The following is a 15,925-nucleotide window of genomic DNA, read 5'->3' as shown; positions in this document are numbered from 1 at the left end:
GTCTGGGAGAATGTCGAAAATAAACGATAACAGGAAATTTTCACATTAAATGTATTTTGCCCACTTTGCTCACTTTTCCCGTTTGCCCACATATTTCGCAGAATGTAATTTATCCAGTGCATCCTGTGCACACTTTGCAGGTGAAAAGCTCGGAGATTTAACTCAATATTTCCACCCCACAGCATCACACTTGTCACCTAACCAGCTTATCCTGTGCAGGTGATAACTGTTCTTAACAACTGACGATAAAACTGATGTGTACCACTGACGATACAACGAACGTATGCCACCATCAATTCCATGTGGAAGTGTTGCAAAATGATGAAACAGTCGAAATTAAATAAAAACTTTCAAAATCATAGCAAATTAGGGGTAAAATGTTCATGTTGGCAGAAATGGCATGCTGGCAGCTCTTTTCAGATGAAATATAAAGATCCGGTTTACCTGTTAACCGGTTTACGCTTCCAGCACGGAGATTTAACCCAATATTTCCCTTCCGCTGAGTCTCAGACATTGCCACAACCCGGTATCCGGTTTACCGATTTACACTTTTTCCAAGAAAAAATATTGATGTTGACAATCCACCACAACTCCACCGTGACTACTGTTTGATTCTACTGGAGATACAACGAACGTGTGTAGTCTGTTATATTTCGTCAATTAACACATTTTGCCCAATCAAGCCTGTGCAGGCAATAACCATTAACTTTTTCCATCAACTCATCTAACAGCTCATCACTTTCGATAAGCTTTCTCCTCAAGATCTTAATCAACTTCTTCTGTTTTTCAGATACATGTTCATTGTAATACTTTGCTTCTTCCTTCCGTTTTTCCTGAAACTGCTTAATTTGCTTCTGTTGAGCCGCTTTAGCTTCTTCGACAGTTGCGTATATCTTCTTCCGACCCATTTACTATAAAACAAAAAACAAAATCAATTATTTTTATTTGCGATTTCACAAACGATAACATCAACGATAACACACAAATTCACCACTAATTTACCAACTTGAACACCTTTAACAAATCTTCCAGTTAATCTTTTAGCTGATTCTCCTCCTAGGAGTTATGGTATATCAGCTATAGATATATCTCGATAACACCTATCAATGACTCCATCTTTATAGAACATCACTGAATATATAATCGTTAGAAACCTCTAAGAGTATCAGCAATAATCATCGATCTCTATCTTATAATCATCACCTATTCAACTTATTATACAAGATGATAACAACCACCAGATATTCATAAATCGATAATATTGATTGACCTAATCTAGATGGATCTATTGCTGATATACCATATTTCTTGTCCATTCAGATGTAATATTATTAAATCAACATTTTTATAATCATAATGTTCAAAAAATAATCATGGATTGGGAATGTTCCTTAAATACACCTATGCGTTCTTTTGCTCTTTTGCATTTTTTTAATGAAAGTTTCATATTAAAAAACCGATTCGCACATAAAAGGATAAAGGAAAAATGAAATTATGTCAATCAGAATTTCTTTCAATTTAACTTTCAAATAGAATAAAAAATGCATATTTCGATCAAATTTCTATTCCTTCTCACGAAACTTCGCAAAATTGAAAATAAAAACATTTTTAATATTTTGTTTCTATGACAGCGAAGTTTGATGATAGGGAAAAAAATTTTGATTGAAATATGAAATTTTTGTTTATTTAGGCAATAAAACAAAAGGAACTTTTCAAAAAAAAAAAAAAAAAAAAAAAAAAAAAAAAAAAAAAAAAAAAGACATTTGCTTTCCTAAACTTTCAAAATAGCTTCATTTGTACTCAAAAAAATTGATGACTGAAATTACGGAGAAATAGGATTTTGAGTTTCTTCTAAATTTTATTAATAATTTTTTTCTGAGCACAAATGAGGCTTTTAAGAAAATCTCATATACAAACCGAGTTAGTATTATTTCGATACGTTTGGAGGAAAATTGTCAGAATTTTTCTTCTTGCTCTTAATGAGAAATCAATATTGTCCAGTATTTTTTGCATAAACTGTATCACTTTTCTAAACTTCATTAAAAGGCGTGTATTAAAAATTGTTGAATATTTTTTTCAAAATTCCATAAAGATAAAAATTTTGGGAAAGAGGGAACATAGCGTCAGGAATAAAATCTGTCTGTTAGAAATATATTTGACCTTTTTAAACCTTATATTCTGATGAAAAAATTCACATAAAGGAGAAATACTCGTTAAAAAACAAAAAACTTTCAGAGGTTAAAAAGACTTCATGATCAATAATTATGATAAAATCCAAAAGATATATAAGAGAGCTATTTTCAATTCGCTTTTCATTTAGAAAAAAATGTTTTGTCCCTTGTCAATGTGTTTATTCAGGTTATCTTTAACAAAAAGTTTTTATTTAATTAACTGATTTTTGTATTAAATTTTAAGTGAAGTGGTTTTTTAATAAAAATTCCTGTTTTTTTTTTTTTTTTTTTTTTTTTTTTTTTTTTTTTTTTTTTTTTTTACTTTTTTTAATAGGCTCTCTTTATTTTGAACACTATCATTTGAAAACCAATTTCGGAATATCATTTTTAGATTTATTAACAATAGCATAAATAAAAAAGACATTTAAATGAATTTTTTTTTTTTCATTCGTTATCCACCCACTAACCAAATTTTGTTCAAAACTCGAAAGAGAGGATGATTTTAGAAGGTTCAGCCATTTTTGAATTCAATAAAACCATTATTTTATTATTATGAAAGTTATTTTATGAATATATTTTCAAGCACAGTTGAAAATTCTTTGCTTAAAGTTAAAATGTTTGAAGCATTTATTGATTTTGTAATTTATAGATCCTGATAATTTAGATATTCTTTAACTGTTGATAATGATGCAATTCGGAATTATTTATATCCAAAAGTCTTTGATCAATTAAGTTTGGAACAAATGTTTCATTTCGAACAACAAGTTACATTTATGAATTGAAAATTTGCAAAGATTATGAACTATCTTTTGCTTTGAAAGAGCGACAAATTCGGAAAACGTCACCAGTATTTGTTCGAAGAATCCCAACATCAAAAGTAATAACCCTTCCCTTTCTTATAACACAAATCACTAAGAGTACAAAACTTGTGGTCGAATTTTGGATTGAAGCAGATGGAAAATTAAGCAAGCATATTTTGACAAAAGAAGTGAAGCTTATGAACGTAAAACAGTTTATAAAAATGAATTCTAAAAATTCTTTTCTTTTTTGCATAGTCTTCTTTTCTCATCCTCTCTCTCTCTCAATCTCTCAATCTCTCTCTCAATCTCTCTCTCAATCTCTCTCTCTCTCTCTCTCTCTCTCTTGCCTTTTCTTTGCTATTTTTAAAATATATTTTGTCTTTTTCATATCTCTCCAAAACAACTTCAATCAAAAGAGGTTCTGCTTCATTGGTAACAAGGATTCTGCCCATTGATTTATGCACTAAAACAAGTGAAAACCACCCAAATTCTTTTTTTATTGCAACACTTATTATTGAAATACAATTGGAAACTGAAAATCAAAAGGTTAATAACTTCTCTTTTTCATTTTAACAAATATTTGCTTGTTTAGATTCAAAACAGTTATTCTGATGAAAGAAACAGTTCATTATCGTTTCAAAAAAGTCTGCATCAAATTAGCCCAAATCAAACCATGTGCGGTTTTGTGAAAGTTGGAGAAACGCAAATTGGATTTGGAGGACCTCTTCACTCGAAAGATGCTCCTATTGTGCAGGAAAAGAAAGGGAGAATTGAAGAGAAACGAATAAAGGAATTTTCAAAGGATGAATGCTATGAAGAATTTGAGTTTATTGACGTAGATGATTCGATGAACGAATGGAAGATAATCGATTGCCGATTGTGTGAAGCTAAAAAAGAAGAAATCCAGTTGTTTATGCAGGCATGAATAATAAATAATAATCCTCTTTTAGTGTTATCATACTGGAAATATTTTTTCTCTGTTATTTGTAATGCATTGCATTTTTTGTTTATTTGTGAATTTAATCTTTTCTTTCATTGGCTTCTAACAAAGCAATTAACGATAAGGGCACCAGAAAATAATTTGACTGAGGAGAAAAAAGAAAGAGGACGGAGATTTCTGTCGTTTGTGAAGTATTATCCGCAATGCTTCATTCACATTACGGACTGTATTGAGTGGCAGCTCATCGATCAAGCAAAAAAAGCATTTGTATGATTCGATTGAAGGCTAAAATATTTCAATAATTGTTTTTCTTTTCTTTTCTTTTTCTTTCTTTCTTTTCTTTTCTTTCTTTTTATTTTTTATTTTTTTATTTTTTTTTGAAAATTTGATCTCAATTTTTGTTTTTCTTTCTTTTTATCGATTGTTACATTTAGCAAATATTTAAGCAAATACGAAAAGTGCCTGTTTCGACTCTGGTGGAATTGGTGGGAATGAAAAGCAAGCATTTAGATTTACATAAAAAGGCAATTATTCAAATAATCAAGCTTTTCAAAGAAGGAGAAGGAGAGGTTTGAATGTATTCTAAAAATTGGAGCAGGAAAGCGTTTGCTAATTGCTGTTTATCGAATAAAAGAAGATGTGATTATGAGAGAAAAAAAAGTTGAAAACAACTTGGAGCACATATGAAATGAAAGACTTTTTATTGTTTATTATTGTTGAAATTTTTGGAATTATTCGATTGAATTTCTTCTGTATATCCAAATTATGAAATTTTCACGTATCTGTCACTTAATTTAAAAATTAATTGAATATTTTTTTCTTTTTTGAATGTTAATTACGTATGAATCTTTGTCAACAATTGTTCGTTGGGTGCTTGTAAAGTCCATAGTCAAGTTTTTGCCTCAGTTGGTATTAACAGTTGATTTGGAAGACAACAGGATTAATAATGAAAATGTTGAAGATCTGCTAAATAGACCATCTGACTATCCGCTTTTGTCACTCTTTCGATGGATATGGTCGTATTCTCTTCAAGCCGCTATTAAATGTTATTGGTTTGTCTATGGATAATTGTGCTTTTATGATTTATTGGTTATAATGTTTTTTTTTTTTTTAATTTTAATTTTAATTTTTTGTTTTTTGTTTTTATTTTTTTATTTTTATTTAATTTAATTTAATTTTTTATTTTTATTAATCAATTATAATATTATTGATTATTTTTTAATCATGTGAACATTAAATAATTTCCATATTTCTGTTTTTCTTTTTTGCATTTGAATATTTAAATATTTATGCACCTGGTTCACATTCTGAAGGTCATTTGCTTTTGAAGCCTCCAAATTTTGTTCAAAAAATAACAATGAAAGAGTGAAAAAATACAAAAAGTTTATTCAAGTGATGATGGCGGACTATTTTGTGAATGCGGTTTGCGTTAATCATCTTCCGTTATACGTGAAAAGTGCAACTCTTTCTCTCTCTTTTTTTTCCAATATTTTTTGCTTTTACTTTGAAATTAGAAGGGAAAATCAACAATTCCAATTAGAAACGAAGTTAATAAAGTGAATATGTTTATTAGGCAATTGTTTAACTTTTATGCCAAGCATCATCAATCAAACAGCTCAGAAGATTCTGCTTCTTCGTCGTCATCCTCGTCTTCTGACAGACTCGGCATTTCATCTGTTAATAGAGAACTTGGGCTTATTGAAGGAAATAGGCCTCCTTTTCCATTTGATCCATCATTCGAGATATGTAGCGTTGAGCCTTTCTGTAAAAGCGAAGTCGATGAATATGGAAGAATCCAAAAAAAATGTGTGATTATTTATAAACTCGAAAAATGTTTTGATTTTTCTGTTTTGGGATTTCTGTTTTGAGTTGTCTTGTAAATATTTTATTAGCAAAAAAGTTTTTATTTAAATATTTAAATATTTATTTATTTTTCCATACATTTAATATTCATATATTGTTTATGTTTTCTGAAATAATTCATCTTAAAGATAAAATGTTTCATGTTGCAAACTCCGCAAAAATGCCTATGGCGCTGCTATTCAGACTGAAAAAGAGGAACGAAAATAAGACGGTGGTCAAGGGAATTATGATAAAGAAAGGCGACGACCTTCGGCAGGATATGATTGTTTTGCAGGGAATCCAGATGATGGACGCAATATTATCAGAGCAAGGAATAAGAGGATTGTACACTTGCTATTCGGCAATGGCTACCCCAATGGAAAATCCAGGAAGGAGCGGACAAAATGCGAATGAAGACGAGCTGAGTGGAATTGTGGAGTTTGTTCCAAACACTGCTGACCTAAAGAAAACAGAGTGCATCCCAGCGTATGTTTTCATTTTGAAGAGATTGATCACTGGAAAGAAAGGAAAATGTGGACTCAGACGATAAATCTTTAAGATGTTATTGTGCATTTGAGTAAATGTTTTTTTAATTAATGAAAGTTGTTTTGGTTATCATAATTTTTTCAACAAATAACGTGGAATTAATTTCTATCATTTTTGTCACTATTCTGTGTAATTTCGTTCATTTATATAAATATTCCTTTTTTTTCAATTTTAACATTATTATTATCTTTTAGCGAAAATAGCAATTATGATCTCCTTCTTGCACAAACAAGTGGTATGCGCACTTATTGAACTAACCACATTAACAAATTTGCAATTTTATAAAATTAACTTTCTTTTTTTGACTGAATTTTGATCTTCTTCTTTTTTTTTTCCTTTTGCCCAGCTGCGTATTCTTTTCCGTGCTTCTTGTTTGGCATTACAGATCGTCATATTAACAACATATTGTTGCATATTGGAAGTTTGCACATTCAAAAATTTATTCTTATTGCTTTTATTTTAAATTATATCCCACTTTTTTATATTTTTGATTGCAATTGTATTTCTTCAAAAACATGTAATGCTTTGCGGGCAAAGGCGATGGAAAATTCACTGGGAAAATGTTTCATATTGATTTTGGTTACATCTGTGGCTCTCGTCCAGCTGCGAAAATGGAACAGACTGTGATTGGAATAAAAACTGAAATCTTTAATGTATGTAATTCTCAACCATTCTTCCTGCTCTCAGCAAGAATGCTGGTTTAAATTATTAATCGTCCAATGCATTTTGATAACATTTTAATATATTTAATTTCTTTATTTCTTTATTTATTTTTCATCGTTAGAGAGTGATCAACAATAAAAAGGCAGAACTGATATATTACTTATCCCTATGTTTTTTTCATTTGCGCCATCATCATCCTGAATTTGCTCTCCTCCTTAAATCCATTAAAACTTTATTCCCGAAACTGTTTGAAGATAACTGTTTATCAAAATACGTATGCTTCTTTATAAAGAAAAATTAAAGTTGTGAATATTTATTCTATTCTATTCTCTTTTATTTTTTTTTCTAAAATTGTAATATTAATATTTTATTTATTTTTATCTTATTGAAATAGTTTGATGATAGATTTTTCCCAGAAGTCTCTGATAACAGGGTGAAGGAAATTACTGAAAATCTTGTTGAAAAGAATAGAAGCACAATAATTGGAGAAAAAATAAATGATGTTTTTCATTGGATTGCTAAAGGATAAGTGGTTCATAATTATTATTATCGTTCTTTTCAAACAGAAAATGCAATTTTTTTGTTTTTTAAAAAAAAATGAATAATTTCCGAGATAACACTTTTCTTTTCTTTTTTTTTTTTTTTTAGTAGAAACAAAAAATTTCTATTAGAATGATTGAAATGTTTATCACAAAAAAAAAGTTTTTTTCTTCTTTTTTTTTGAACAGTTATACATGAGAGTAATGAATTTTATTATTCCAAAATCTTAAATTTCTTATCATCAAATAAATAAGGCAAAGTATTTTTCACTTCTTTTTGAATGCAAAAGCAATATCTGTTCGTTCTTTTCCTAAAACAAAGTGATAGCTCAGGATCAGAAGGAAATCAACTGTTATGTTTATTCGACCACTTAATTTACTCCCGCCATGCCAATCATTTTATTCTGTTCAGTGACTTATTTTTTTATAACCATTTGGATACATTGGATAATAATTTCTATTTCTCGATTTGAAAATCAAAAATAAAAATAAAAATAAATGCTTTGAAAAAATATAAACAAAAATTGAACAGCACTAACAATTCTTGCAATCATAAAATTATTATAGAAAAAAATTAAACCACATGAATAAGAAAGATTTATGATCCTTTTTTATTTCGTGAAAATCGAATGTATAAAGCAATTATGATTGAAATAAGATTCATCCCTAAAATTATTCCCCAAAATAATTTTCTGTCTGGATCTTTTGAAGTAATTGTTGAAAGATTTTTCCGAGAATTTTTCATATTTGTTTGCCCTTTAATTGTTGAATCTGCCTGATGAACGGTATAACAAATTTATCAAAGCAATATATAAAAATAAAACCGTTTGATCAAGAAGCTTCACGCTATCGTCAATATGCTTCCCGATTGCCACTGCATGCTGAATAAAAATAATTTTTATTTGTTGCAAAAAAAATGCATTTGAGCAAAACTCTTTTCGTTTTTGCCAATTTTCCAAATATGTTATCTAAATCTTCTTCGTTTTCCCAAAGAATTTCTTTCTCTAGCTCAGAAGCGTCATGTAAATCCTTTGACATAATAAATTATGGGTTGTTTAAAATTTGTGTGTTGAGTTTTCTTTATTTATAAAAAATAAATGTTTATAATAAACTTTAAATACTATTAAGCTTGTTTTATTTTGTGTGAAAATGCAAAAAAAGAATCGAAAATGTAACTTTTTTTTTGTTATCTTTCTGGTTTAATGAACATATTTATATTAATTCATGATAATTAAGAGATGCTTTGTATTTGTACGAAAAAAGCAATTTTTTCCTATATAGAAGAGTATGAAAATGTGAATATAAGGAAACAGATTTTTCTTTGATCCAAATTATAAATGTAATCTTGCAGAAAAGCGGAGAATTTGCAACTGCGAAAGGAAAAATAACTTGTTCATATGAAAATAGAAAGAAGAAGCAATAGATGAAGAATGTTCGCATTCAACATTTTTTCAGGATGAAAAAATAAGGAAAAGAAGTTATTAAGGACTGTGAACAAAAAAAGAGACATTTTCATTTTTTCAATGAATATGGAGTTGATAATAATGATGCTTCGCTTGTTGTATTCCAACTTGAAGATTGCAGTTAAAAAAAAATAAGTGTTTCCAACTTTGAACTTTTATTAATGCAACACTTGACTTTGTTTGTTGAAAATGCATAAGCAATCTTTTTTTAGAACGTTGCAACAAAACTGTTACGCTTGATGTCTTTTTTTCTTATTTAACGTATCATCAAAATCTCTTCTTAAATATATACATAAAACTTTCATTCAACTTCTTCATCTTTTTCATTTGTGTCTTTTCATTCATTCATATTCGTCCTTTTTCTACTTTTCATATCCCAATCTGCACTCATCCTCACTTGATACCAGTTCAACAATTAGCATTTAGTTAATCATTAATTATTCAGAAGCATTTTCCATAATGTATTGTGCGAAAAAGATGTGAGACCTTATTGTGGCCACTTCCAACTTGATTATAAAGTTGATATTAACAAATGCACTGTTCTAAATCTTGTGAAAAACGTTTTAAACAGGTGAAATAGACAGTGTGGCCAATGAATTGTTTGAAGAAGACGAGACTGTTGAAACAGTTGATAAGTCAGAACAAAATACGTTAAAAAACAGGTCAGCAACAAGCGACTGGTGTTGATTTCATTATCCTCAAATGCCTCTCTCATAACTTTCTCTTCAATTTGCATATGACAGGAATATAATGAGAGGCATGGCTTCTAAATGAGCATATATTTGATTTTGTCATATATGTATTTGGAAAATTTTTACTATGGAATCAAAGTCTACGCAATTCTTTCAAAGATCAGGAGTGAAATTTAGTGTCTGTGTCAATTGTTGTTGATAAAAGAGAAGATCATCTCGTTTCTTTCTTTCTTAGCACGTAGCAATCTGATTATTGTTATGATTTCAAAAATGTGTCTTCGATGTCAGTTGAAAACAACAAAGAATCATAGCTACACAATCATTCAACGAATATGCAAATGTATTTTGATGAAACAGTTGAGAAAAAGATAAAGAAAAAGAAGAATCAAACCATTGGGAAAAACTCTTCCAATTCTCTTTGAGTTACATTCAGACAATAACGGAAGACGAATTGAAATTGATGCAAATGACAGATGAATAGTTCAAAAATAAGATATAGCGCAAAATGGTTCATAAAGAGGAGAAGGCAGAGAGTTGGGAAGTGTTACGAATATTCTGGAGAAGAGAAAAAGAAATATTTATGAACAATAAGCAGCTGTTTGTTGAATAATTCATCAATCTCTCCAATATTCATGTTCAATACCACAAAACTCCAATTGCCTTCAATATTTGTCCTCATTGTTGGATTAACTCTTCTCGATTGATGTATGATGCGTGCTGAATTTGTGGAAGGTGGTGGAATGGCAAACGGAACTTCAATTTACGAAACCACATTTTAACTTTCTTTTCTGAACATATCAAAATACAGAGAAAGGAGGCTTTTCAGCCTCATTGGAATCGGGACTGTTATTGTCACCAACAACAAATATGAGGCTGTCTTTTCACATGTGAATTAATTGCCTCAAACAGTATTGAACGATTCAGGAATGACGATCAAGTTTTTTCCTTTCAAATGAGTCTGATCTTCTTCAAAGCATGAATTGCAAAGGGCACTTTTGCAAAGATATGAAGCTGCAAGTTTTGTTAAACTTTTAGTCGATCAAAGATGTGTCTATATTCTCAACAAATAAGTTAGAGTTTATTCACCGAAATCATTTTGAAATCAGCATTTGAACAGAAGAACTCATTGAGGGGAAGCAAAGAGGACATTGAAGCTATTCACAAAACACTTGATTGAAAATCAGAAGTTGAAGATGATGCATTGAAATTTCGTTAATGGGCGTCTGCATTCAAAAGCTTTTTGAAAGCTTTAATTCCATATTCTATCATATTGTTTCGGCCACAGTCAAATATTTATATTTCTAATCAAATCCCAAAAGTTCACATTCTTCTCTTTGTCATCAACAGCAGGTGCAAGAGAGCGTCAAAAGGATCTCTTTTATGCTTCGTCTCTTTTGGCAACTTTATCGATTTAAGGTGAAGGGAAGTAAGATCTTTTATTGAAAATAATACCAATTTTTGTGAAAGACAGAGAAGGAAATATAAGTGAAGAAGAGAATTCATTAAATGGCCATATCAAAGGCTCAAAGCTAAAAACTGCTTCATTTCTTCAAATAAGAACATCAATCAAATCGGCTTTTTCGTTTCTCAAATTTTCTCAATGCCCAGCTTTCTGCTTTTTCTCGTGAGAATTCGTTTTTCCAGCATATGGCAGTTTCTTTTCATCAGAATATCACTTCTGTGCTTTGTCTGTCCAACCTTCCTCCTCTTCTGCTGGTTGTCTCAACTCAAAAGGGTATTCAGATGCAACAAGATGAAAATGAGATGATTTGCTTAAGGAACTTCACCAAAACTCTTCTCTCTCTCTCTCTCTCTCTCTCTCTCTCTCTCTCTCTCTCTCTCTCTCTCTCTCTCTCTCTCTCTCTCTCTCTCTCTCTCTCTCTCTCTCTCTCTGCCTGCCATTTATTCTACTCTCTTGTTTATTCATTTTCTTGCAGTATCGTCGACACGTTGAATCTATCTCTTTCTGTCATCCAGTTTCATATCTTCTCCTTCAACAAACGTGAATGTAACTACTTTTTCTTCTTCCTTCTTTCTTCTCCATCATCATCATCCTTCCTTGTTTCGTCAGATGTGATTGATCTGTATTGTTCTTCAGAGCATGCACAAGAGATGAATCGTTTTATGAACATTTGGAAATTGAGTTGAATATATGCTTGGCTATATTTACGTTCCAGAAACGTTCGAAATTGACAAGAAACATTAAAAAGCTATTCAACAGAAGTTCTACACTATCAATATGAGGAAAATAACTGCTTCATCAATTTGAATAAATATTCTGTTCTTTTGTGAAACTTTTTGTAAAGTGAATCTCAATTGTGCATCATTTCGAAATTGGAGTGAATTGAAATGAAGATCAAAACTTTTATATCAGTCTATAACCTTGTGAAAATTTTCGAATTCATTAAGCATCACTTGAATTGTTTCATATCCAGAAATTTTGGCCAATATGTTCAAGGAGCTAATGGAAAAACAAACTCACTAATACATAGTAAAACAAAATCACAACTGTGTTTGCAATGATTGAAATAGCGAAAATTATCTATGCTTTTTTCATATCCATCTTCTTTTTGATCCATTGAACATATACAATTCTATTTGTTCAAGCACTTCATCTTCTATTTGTCAAGGCTCTTAAAAACAGAAAGCTAATTGAAAATTTTCAAAATATATGCGTTCTCTTTCTTCAGAAGATTCATCAAAAACACAAATGTGATGACATTTAAGAATTCGAATTATCTTTCTTCTTTTCTATCATTTCATCCATTTTTTCAATTTCCAATTGACACGTCATTCATCTCATTTTTGAAAGCACAATCTTTTTTTTTCCTTTTCATTTCCATTATTTCAGAAAAAATCAAAAGCCACATCGTAAGAAATCATTTCATCCACTTCTTTGCTAAGTTGTTTTGATATCTCCAAATGCTTTATCAAAATTTCTATCTTCTTTTGTAACTGAACTGTTGAAAATTGAAAGAAAAGAAAATGAGTATTTTTTTTGAGTATTTTTATAATGCAATAAATATTCATAAATTATTATTAATAATTATGATTTAATTATAATGATCAGAAAGTTGAAAAAAAAGGAACAAATCGCATTGTTTGTCATTTTAGCTAAAGAAAGACCAAAAATAGTATGTAGGGTCAATTATTTATCGGTGCCCAAAAAATTAATCGGGACCTACATTTTCTGGCTCTCCAGAGCACTTTTCGAAAAAAATAAATAATAGAAAATTTTCAATATATTATAAAAAGCTATTCCTGAAAATATTTTTTAAAATTTTTTATTTTTGTGAAAAGATCTGGCGTTTTTTGTTTTATTTTTTAGATCAAAGACTAGCTCATATTTCAACGAGCTTTTTGTTTTGAGTGTTCTGAGTATTGATATTGTTATTGCACATAACTTCTTTATAATCTTGGTTATTTTTCATTGTTTAACACTTCGTTTTTTTATTATATTTTCCATTTCACTAAATTTCGAAAAAATAAAAAATAAATTGTGAAATTAGAGTTACCATGTTTTTGTTCATTGAAGAATGGTTATGAAACTGATTGGTATGTGTATCATCTAAATTTTGAAATGAAAAAATATGATTTGAAGTTTAAAACACAAAAATACACAAAAACAAGTTGTTTTGAATAATAATCACAATTATAAAAACTTCAAGATATTTATTTTTTTGAATGCCTTTTTTGTTGATAATTTAAATATTTTCCCTTTTGAATTAACGTAAAAACTTATTTATTTATATGTTTTCTTTAATTTGTTGAAATTTAGTGAAATGGAAAAAATAATAAAAAACGAAGTGTTAAACAATGAAAAATAACCAAAAACATAAAGAAGTTATGTTCAATAACAATAACAATACTTAAAAATCTCAAAACAAAAAACTGGTGAAAATACGAGCAAGTCTTTGATCTTAAAAATAAAACAAAAAACACCAGATCTTTTCACAAAAATTAAAATATGAAAAAATATTTTCAGAAATAGTAAATAATAACATATTAATAATTTTCTATTATTTATTTTTTTCTAAAACTGCTCTTGAGAGCCAGAAAATTTAGGTCCCGATTAATTTTTTGGGCACCGATTAATAATTGACCCTATGCTGCTAAAAAGAAAAATTCAAATATTTATTCCAAACTTTTCATGCTTTCAAATAATTATAATTGGAGTGTTTTTTTAACGAAATAATTGAAAAACGATTAATTAAAGAATTAGATAAAAAAATGAAGGGTGGAATAAAGTTTAGAAAACCACGATAATGGCTTCCCATTAATGTGTGTAGAAAATCTGAAAAAATAGCATCTTATTTCTCTTTGAAATATAATTGGCATTATCTTTTAAGATAATCTCACTTTTTTTCAAAAAGTTCGCACAGATAAAAAAAAAAGTACATAAATTGAGTGGTGAATTTCAATCTTTATCAATTCACATAAAATAACAGAAACGAAAACTTTTGAAATTATTTCATCAAATCCACAAACAAGCATGAAAAACTCATGCTAAAGAAATATTACAACCGTAAAAATCACAAACAGATTACATTCAAAAATCAATATTACAATCATTGCATATTATAATCATTCACATCCTTCTCTATAGCAGCGTTGTATACAAATTTCTGTCAAAACAATTCCAGAAAAATGACTGACTACCAATTGCTACATAGGCATCAGCAAAACCTTCCTCCTCCATATATTTTTTATATAATATTGCGCAGTCTTTTATGGATCTTGAAGGGTCGAAAGTCATATCTTTCAAATGATAAGCAATTGACCTCATTTGTTGATTTGCTTTATATGAATTCAATGTAGACAATTTTCTAAGATAGTTCGCGATGCATTTGATTCCTTCTTTACCAAACGAAATAATGTGAAAATATCTGCTTCTTTGTAGCAAAGGAGCGATGATGCTCTCGAACCCTTCACCAACACCTTCAAAATCAAGGCCTAGATCAAGTTCTTTCAAGCAAACAATATTTTCCTTTATTGCTTGAAGCAAAAGATGATTGAATCGATCAGAATAGGAAGCCATTCCATCAGAAAATGTGAGGTCATATTTTAAAAGGCACAAAAAGACACTTTTCACAGCAAATCTGCAAAGATCTATATGCAGAAAATTGTTGGGAACTTTTTCTTTGGCCTCATTTAAATCTTCCATTGAGCGCACAAGCGCCTCTTCGTATAGCCAATGTTGGTCCAACTTTATTTCCTTTGCAATCTTGTAATCTGGTGTTGGAAATTCTAAATAAATGGGCTTTATACTCAAATAAAGAATGCAAATAAGTGTAAGCCCTGGAAGTCGAATTTCTTTTCTTTTATGTCTTTCAAGTGCCAAAGCAAAGGTTTCTTTGAGAGTGAATCTTGAGCTTTTAAACCCTATTCAATATCAAAGAAATTGAAAAAAATAAAATAAAATAAAATATAAACAATAAATAAATAAATAAATAATAAACCAAAAACAGAAAATAGAAATAGCAAATGTGTATTTCACATTCTAACATACACATATCACATTCAATTGTCCTCTTAAAAATAAAATTTGAAAAGAAGAAGAAAAAAAAAGCAAAATGCTGCACAGCAAACATCTAAACGTTGATGAGAACATAAGCCCAAGAGATGCTAAACTCATACGAATTTTCCAGTTGTGTTCGCTAGTCTTAAGCAACAGTGCTCGACAAAACAATTTTCCAAACATCGTTGTGCTTTTTCCTTCATATAATCCGCTGTCATAAGAACAGCAAAATCCCACTGTCACAAGTTCAATTAGCTCTGGATCCATGAATCTGTGAGGAATAACTGCAGCATCCATCAATTGTTTTTGAAATAAGTTTCTGTCCCATGTATATTTTATTTCTCCGAGATAATTGCGCGTTAATGCTTTACGAACATTAAACAATGAGAATACACGCAAAATGTCTCTGTCTGATTTGTTATAACATCTATTAACATTAAACTGATATTCAAGTTGGAGCAATTGCTTATAAAATGAATCTCCAAATAAAATCCTTGTTGGTAAATTCTGTACAGTTTCTAATGTGACTTGTACCCCAACAATAATTTGAGTTTTGAAATATTAATATTTTTAAGGACTTTTAAAAAAAGAATCCATACTTGATCCGCTGTCCACAGAATTGGCTGTATGTGGCCTTTTCATTGTTTCATCTTTATCGCGTTTTATCTGAGAAAAGTCGGGCCTCAAAGAACTTTTGAAAGGTCTAATCATTTTCACTTTATAATTATGGTATGATATTATGGTCTTCTTT

The 15,925-nt window shown here is 29.6% G+C and overlaps 3 protein-coding genes across 3 annotated transcripts; 1 reads left to right on the top strand and 2 right to left on the bottom strand.

Moving 5' to 3' along the window:
* Positions 1-2,727: 2,727 nt before the first annotated feature.
* Positions 2,728-7,635, top strand: MONOS_15976 (Vacuolar protein sorting 34D (Vps34D)). The gene is made up of 16 exons (XM_067868880.1): positions 2,728-2,787; positions 2,836-2,903; positions 2,966-3,182; positions 3,388-3,517; positions 3,564-3,890; positions 4,023-4,178; positions 4,346-4,480; positions 4,794-4,963; positions 5,225-5,333; positions 5,426-5,717; positions 5,903-6,239; positions 6,494-6,534; positions 6,646-6,720; positions 6,837-6,952; positions 7,084-7,236; positions 7,357-7,635. Exons 1-16 carry the CDS (start codon positions 2,738-2,740, stop codon positions 7,489-7,491), a joined length of 2,511 nt encoding a protein of 836 aa, XP_067734870.1. The 5' UTR covers positions 2,728-2,737; the 3' UTR covers positions 7,492-7,635.
* Positions 7,636-8,025: 390 nt separating this feature from the next.
* Positions 8,026-8,539, bottom strand: MONOS_17030 (uncharacterized protein; the record flags this gene model as incomplete). Its single annotated transcript, XM_067869910.1, has 3 exons — positions 8,026-8,276; positions 8,326-8,382; positions 8,435-8,539. 3 exons carry the CDS (start codon positions 8,537-8,539, stop codon positions 8,100-8,102), a joined length of 339 nt encoding a protein of 112 aa, XP_067734869.1. The 3' UTR covers positions 8,026-8,099.
* Positions 8,540-14,256: 5,717 nt separating this feature from the next.
* On the bottom strand, positions 14,257-15,885 carry MONOS_9296 (uncharacterized protein; the record flags this gene model as incomplete). Its single annotated transcript, XM_067879781.1, has 3 exons — positions 14,257-15,038; positions 15,246-15,701; positions 15,774-15,885. 3 exons carry the CDS (start codon positions 15,883-15,885, stop codon positions 14,257-14,259), a joined length of 1,350 nt encoding a protein of 449 aa, XP_067734868.1.
* Positions 15,886-15,925: the final 40 nt, after the last annotated feature.

Source organism: Monocercomonoides exilis, assembly GCF_001643675.1.
Source record: "Monocercomonoides exilis strain PA203 chromosome Unknown scaffold4-2303458, whole genome shotgun sequence".
In the NCBI taxonomy this organism is placed as follows: domain Eukaryota; phylum Preaxostyla; order Oxymonadida; family Polymastigidae; genus Monocercomonoides; species Monocercomonoides exilis.
Note: the sequence above shows the minus strand (reverse complement) of the source record. Positions and strands in the feature narration are given on the sequence as shown.

Coding starts and splice junctions, on each gene's coding strand:
- MONOS_15976 (XM_067868880.1), top strand. CDS start 2,738: ATGAATATATTTTCAAGCACAGTTGAAAATTCTTTGCTTAAAGTTAAA. Junction 3,183..3,387: donor AAGCTTATGAACGTAAAACA/GTTTATAAAAAT, acceptor TTCAATCAAAAG/AGGTTCTGCTTCATTGGTAA. Junction 5,718..5,902: donor TGGAAGAATCCAAAAAAAAT/GTGTGATTATTT, acceptor TTCATCTTAAAG/ATAAAATGTTTCATGTTGCA.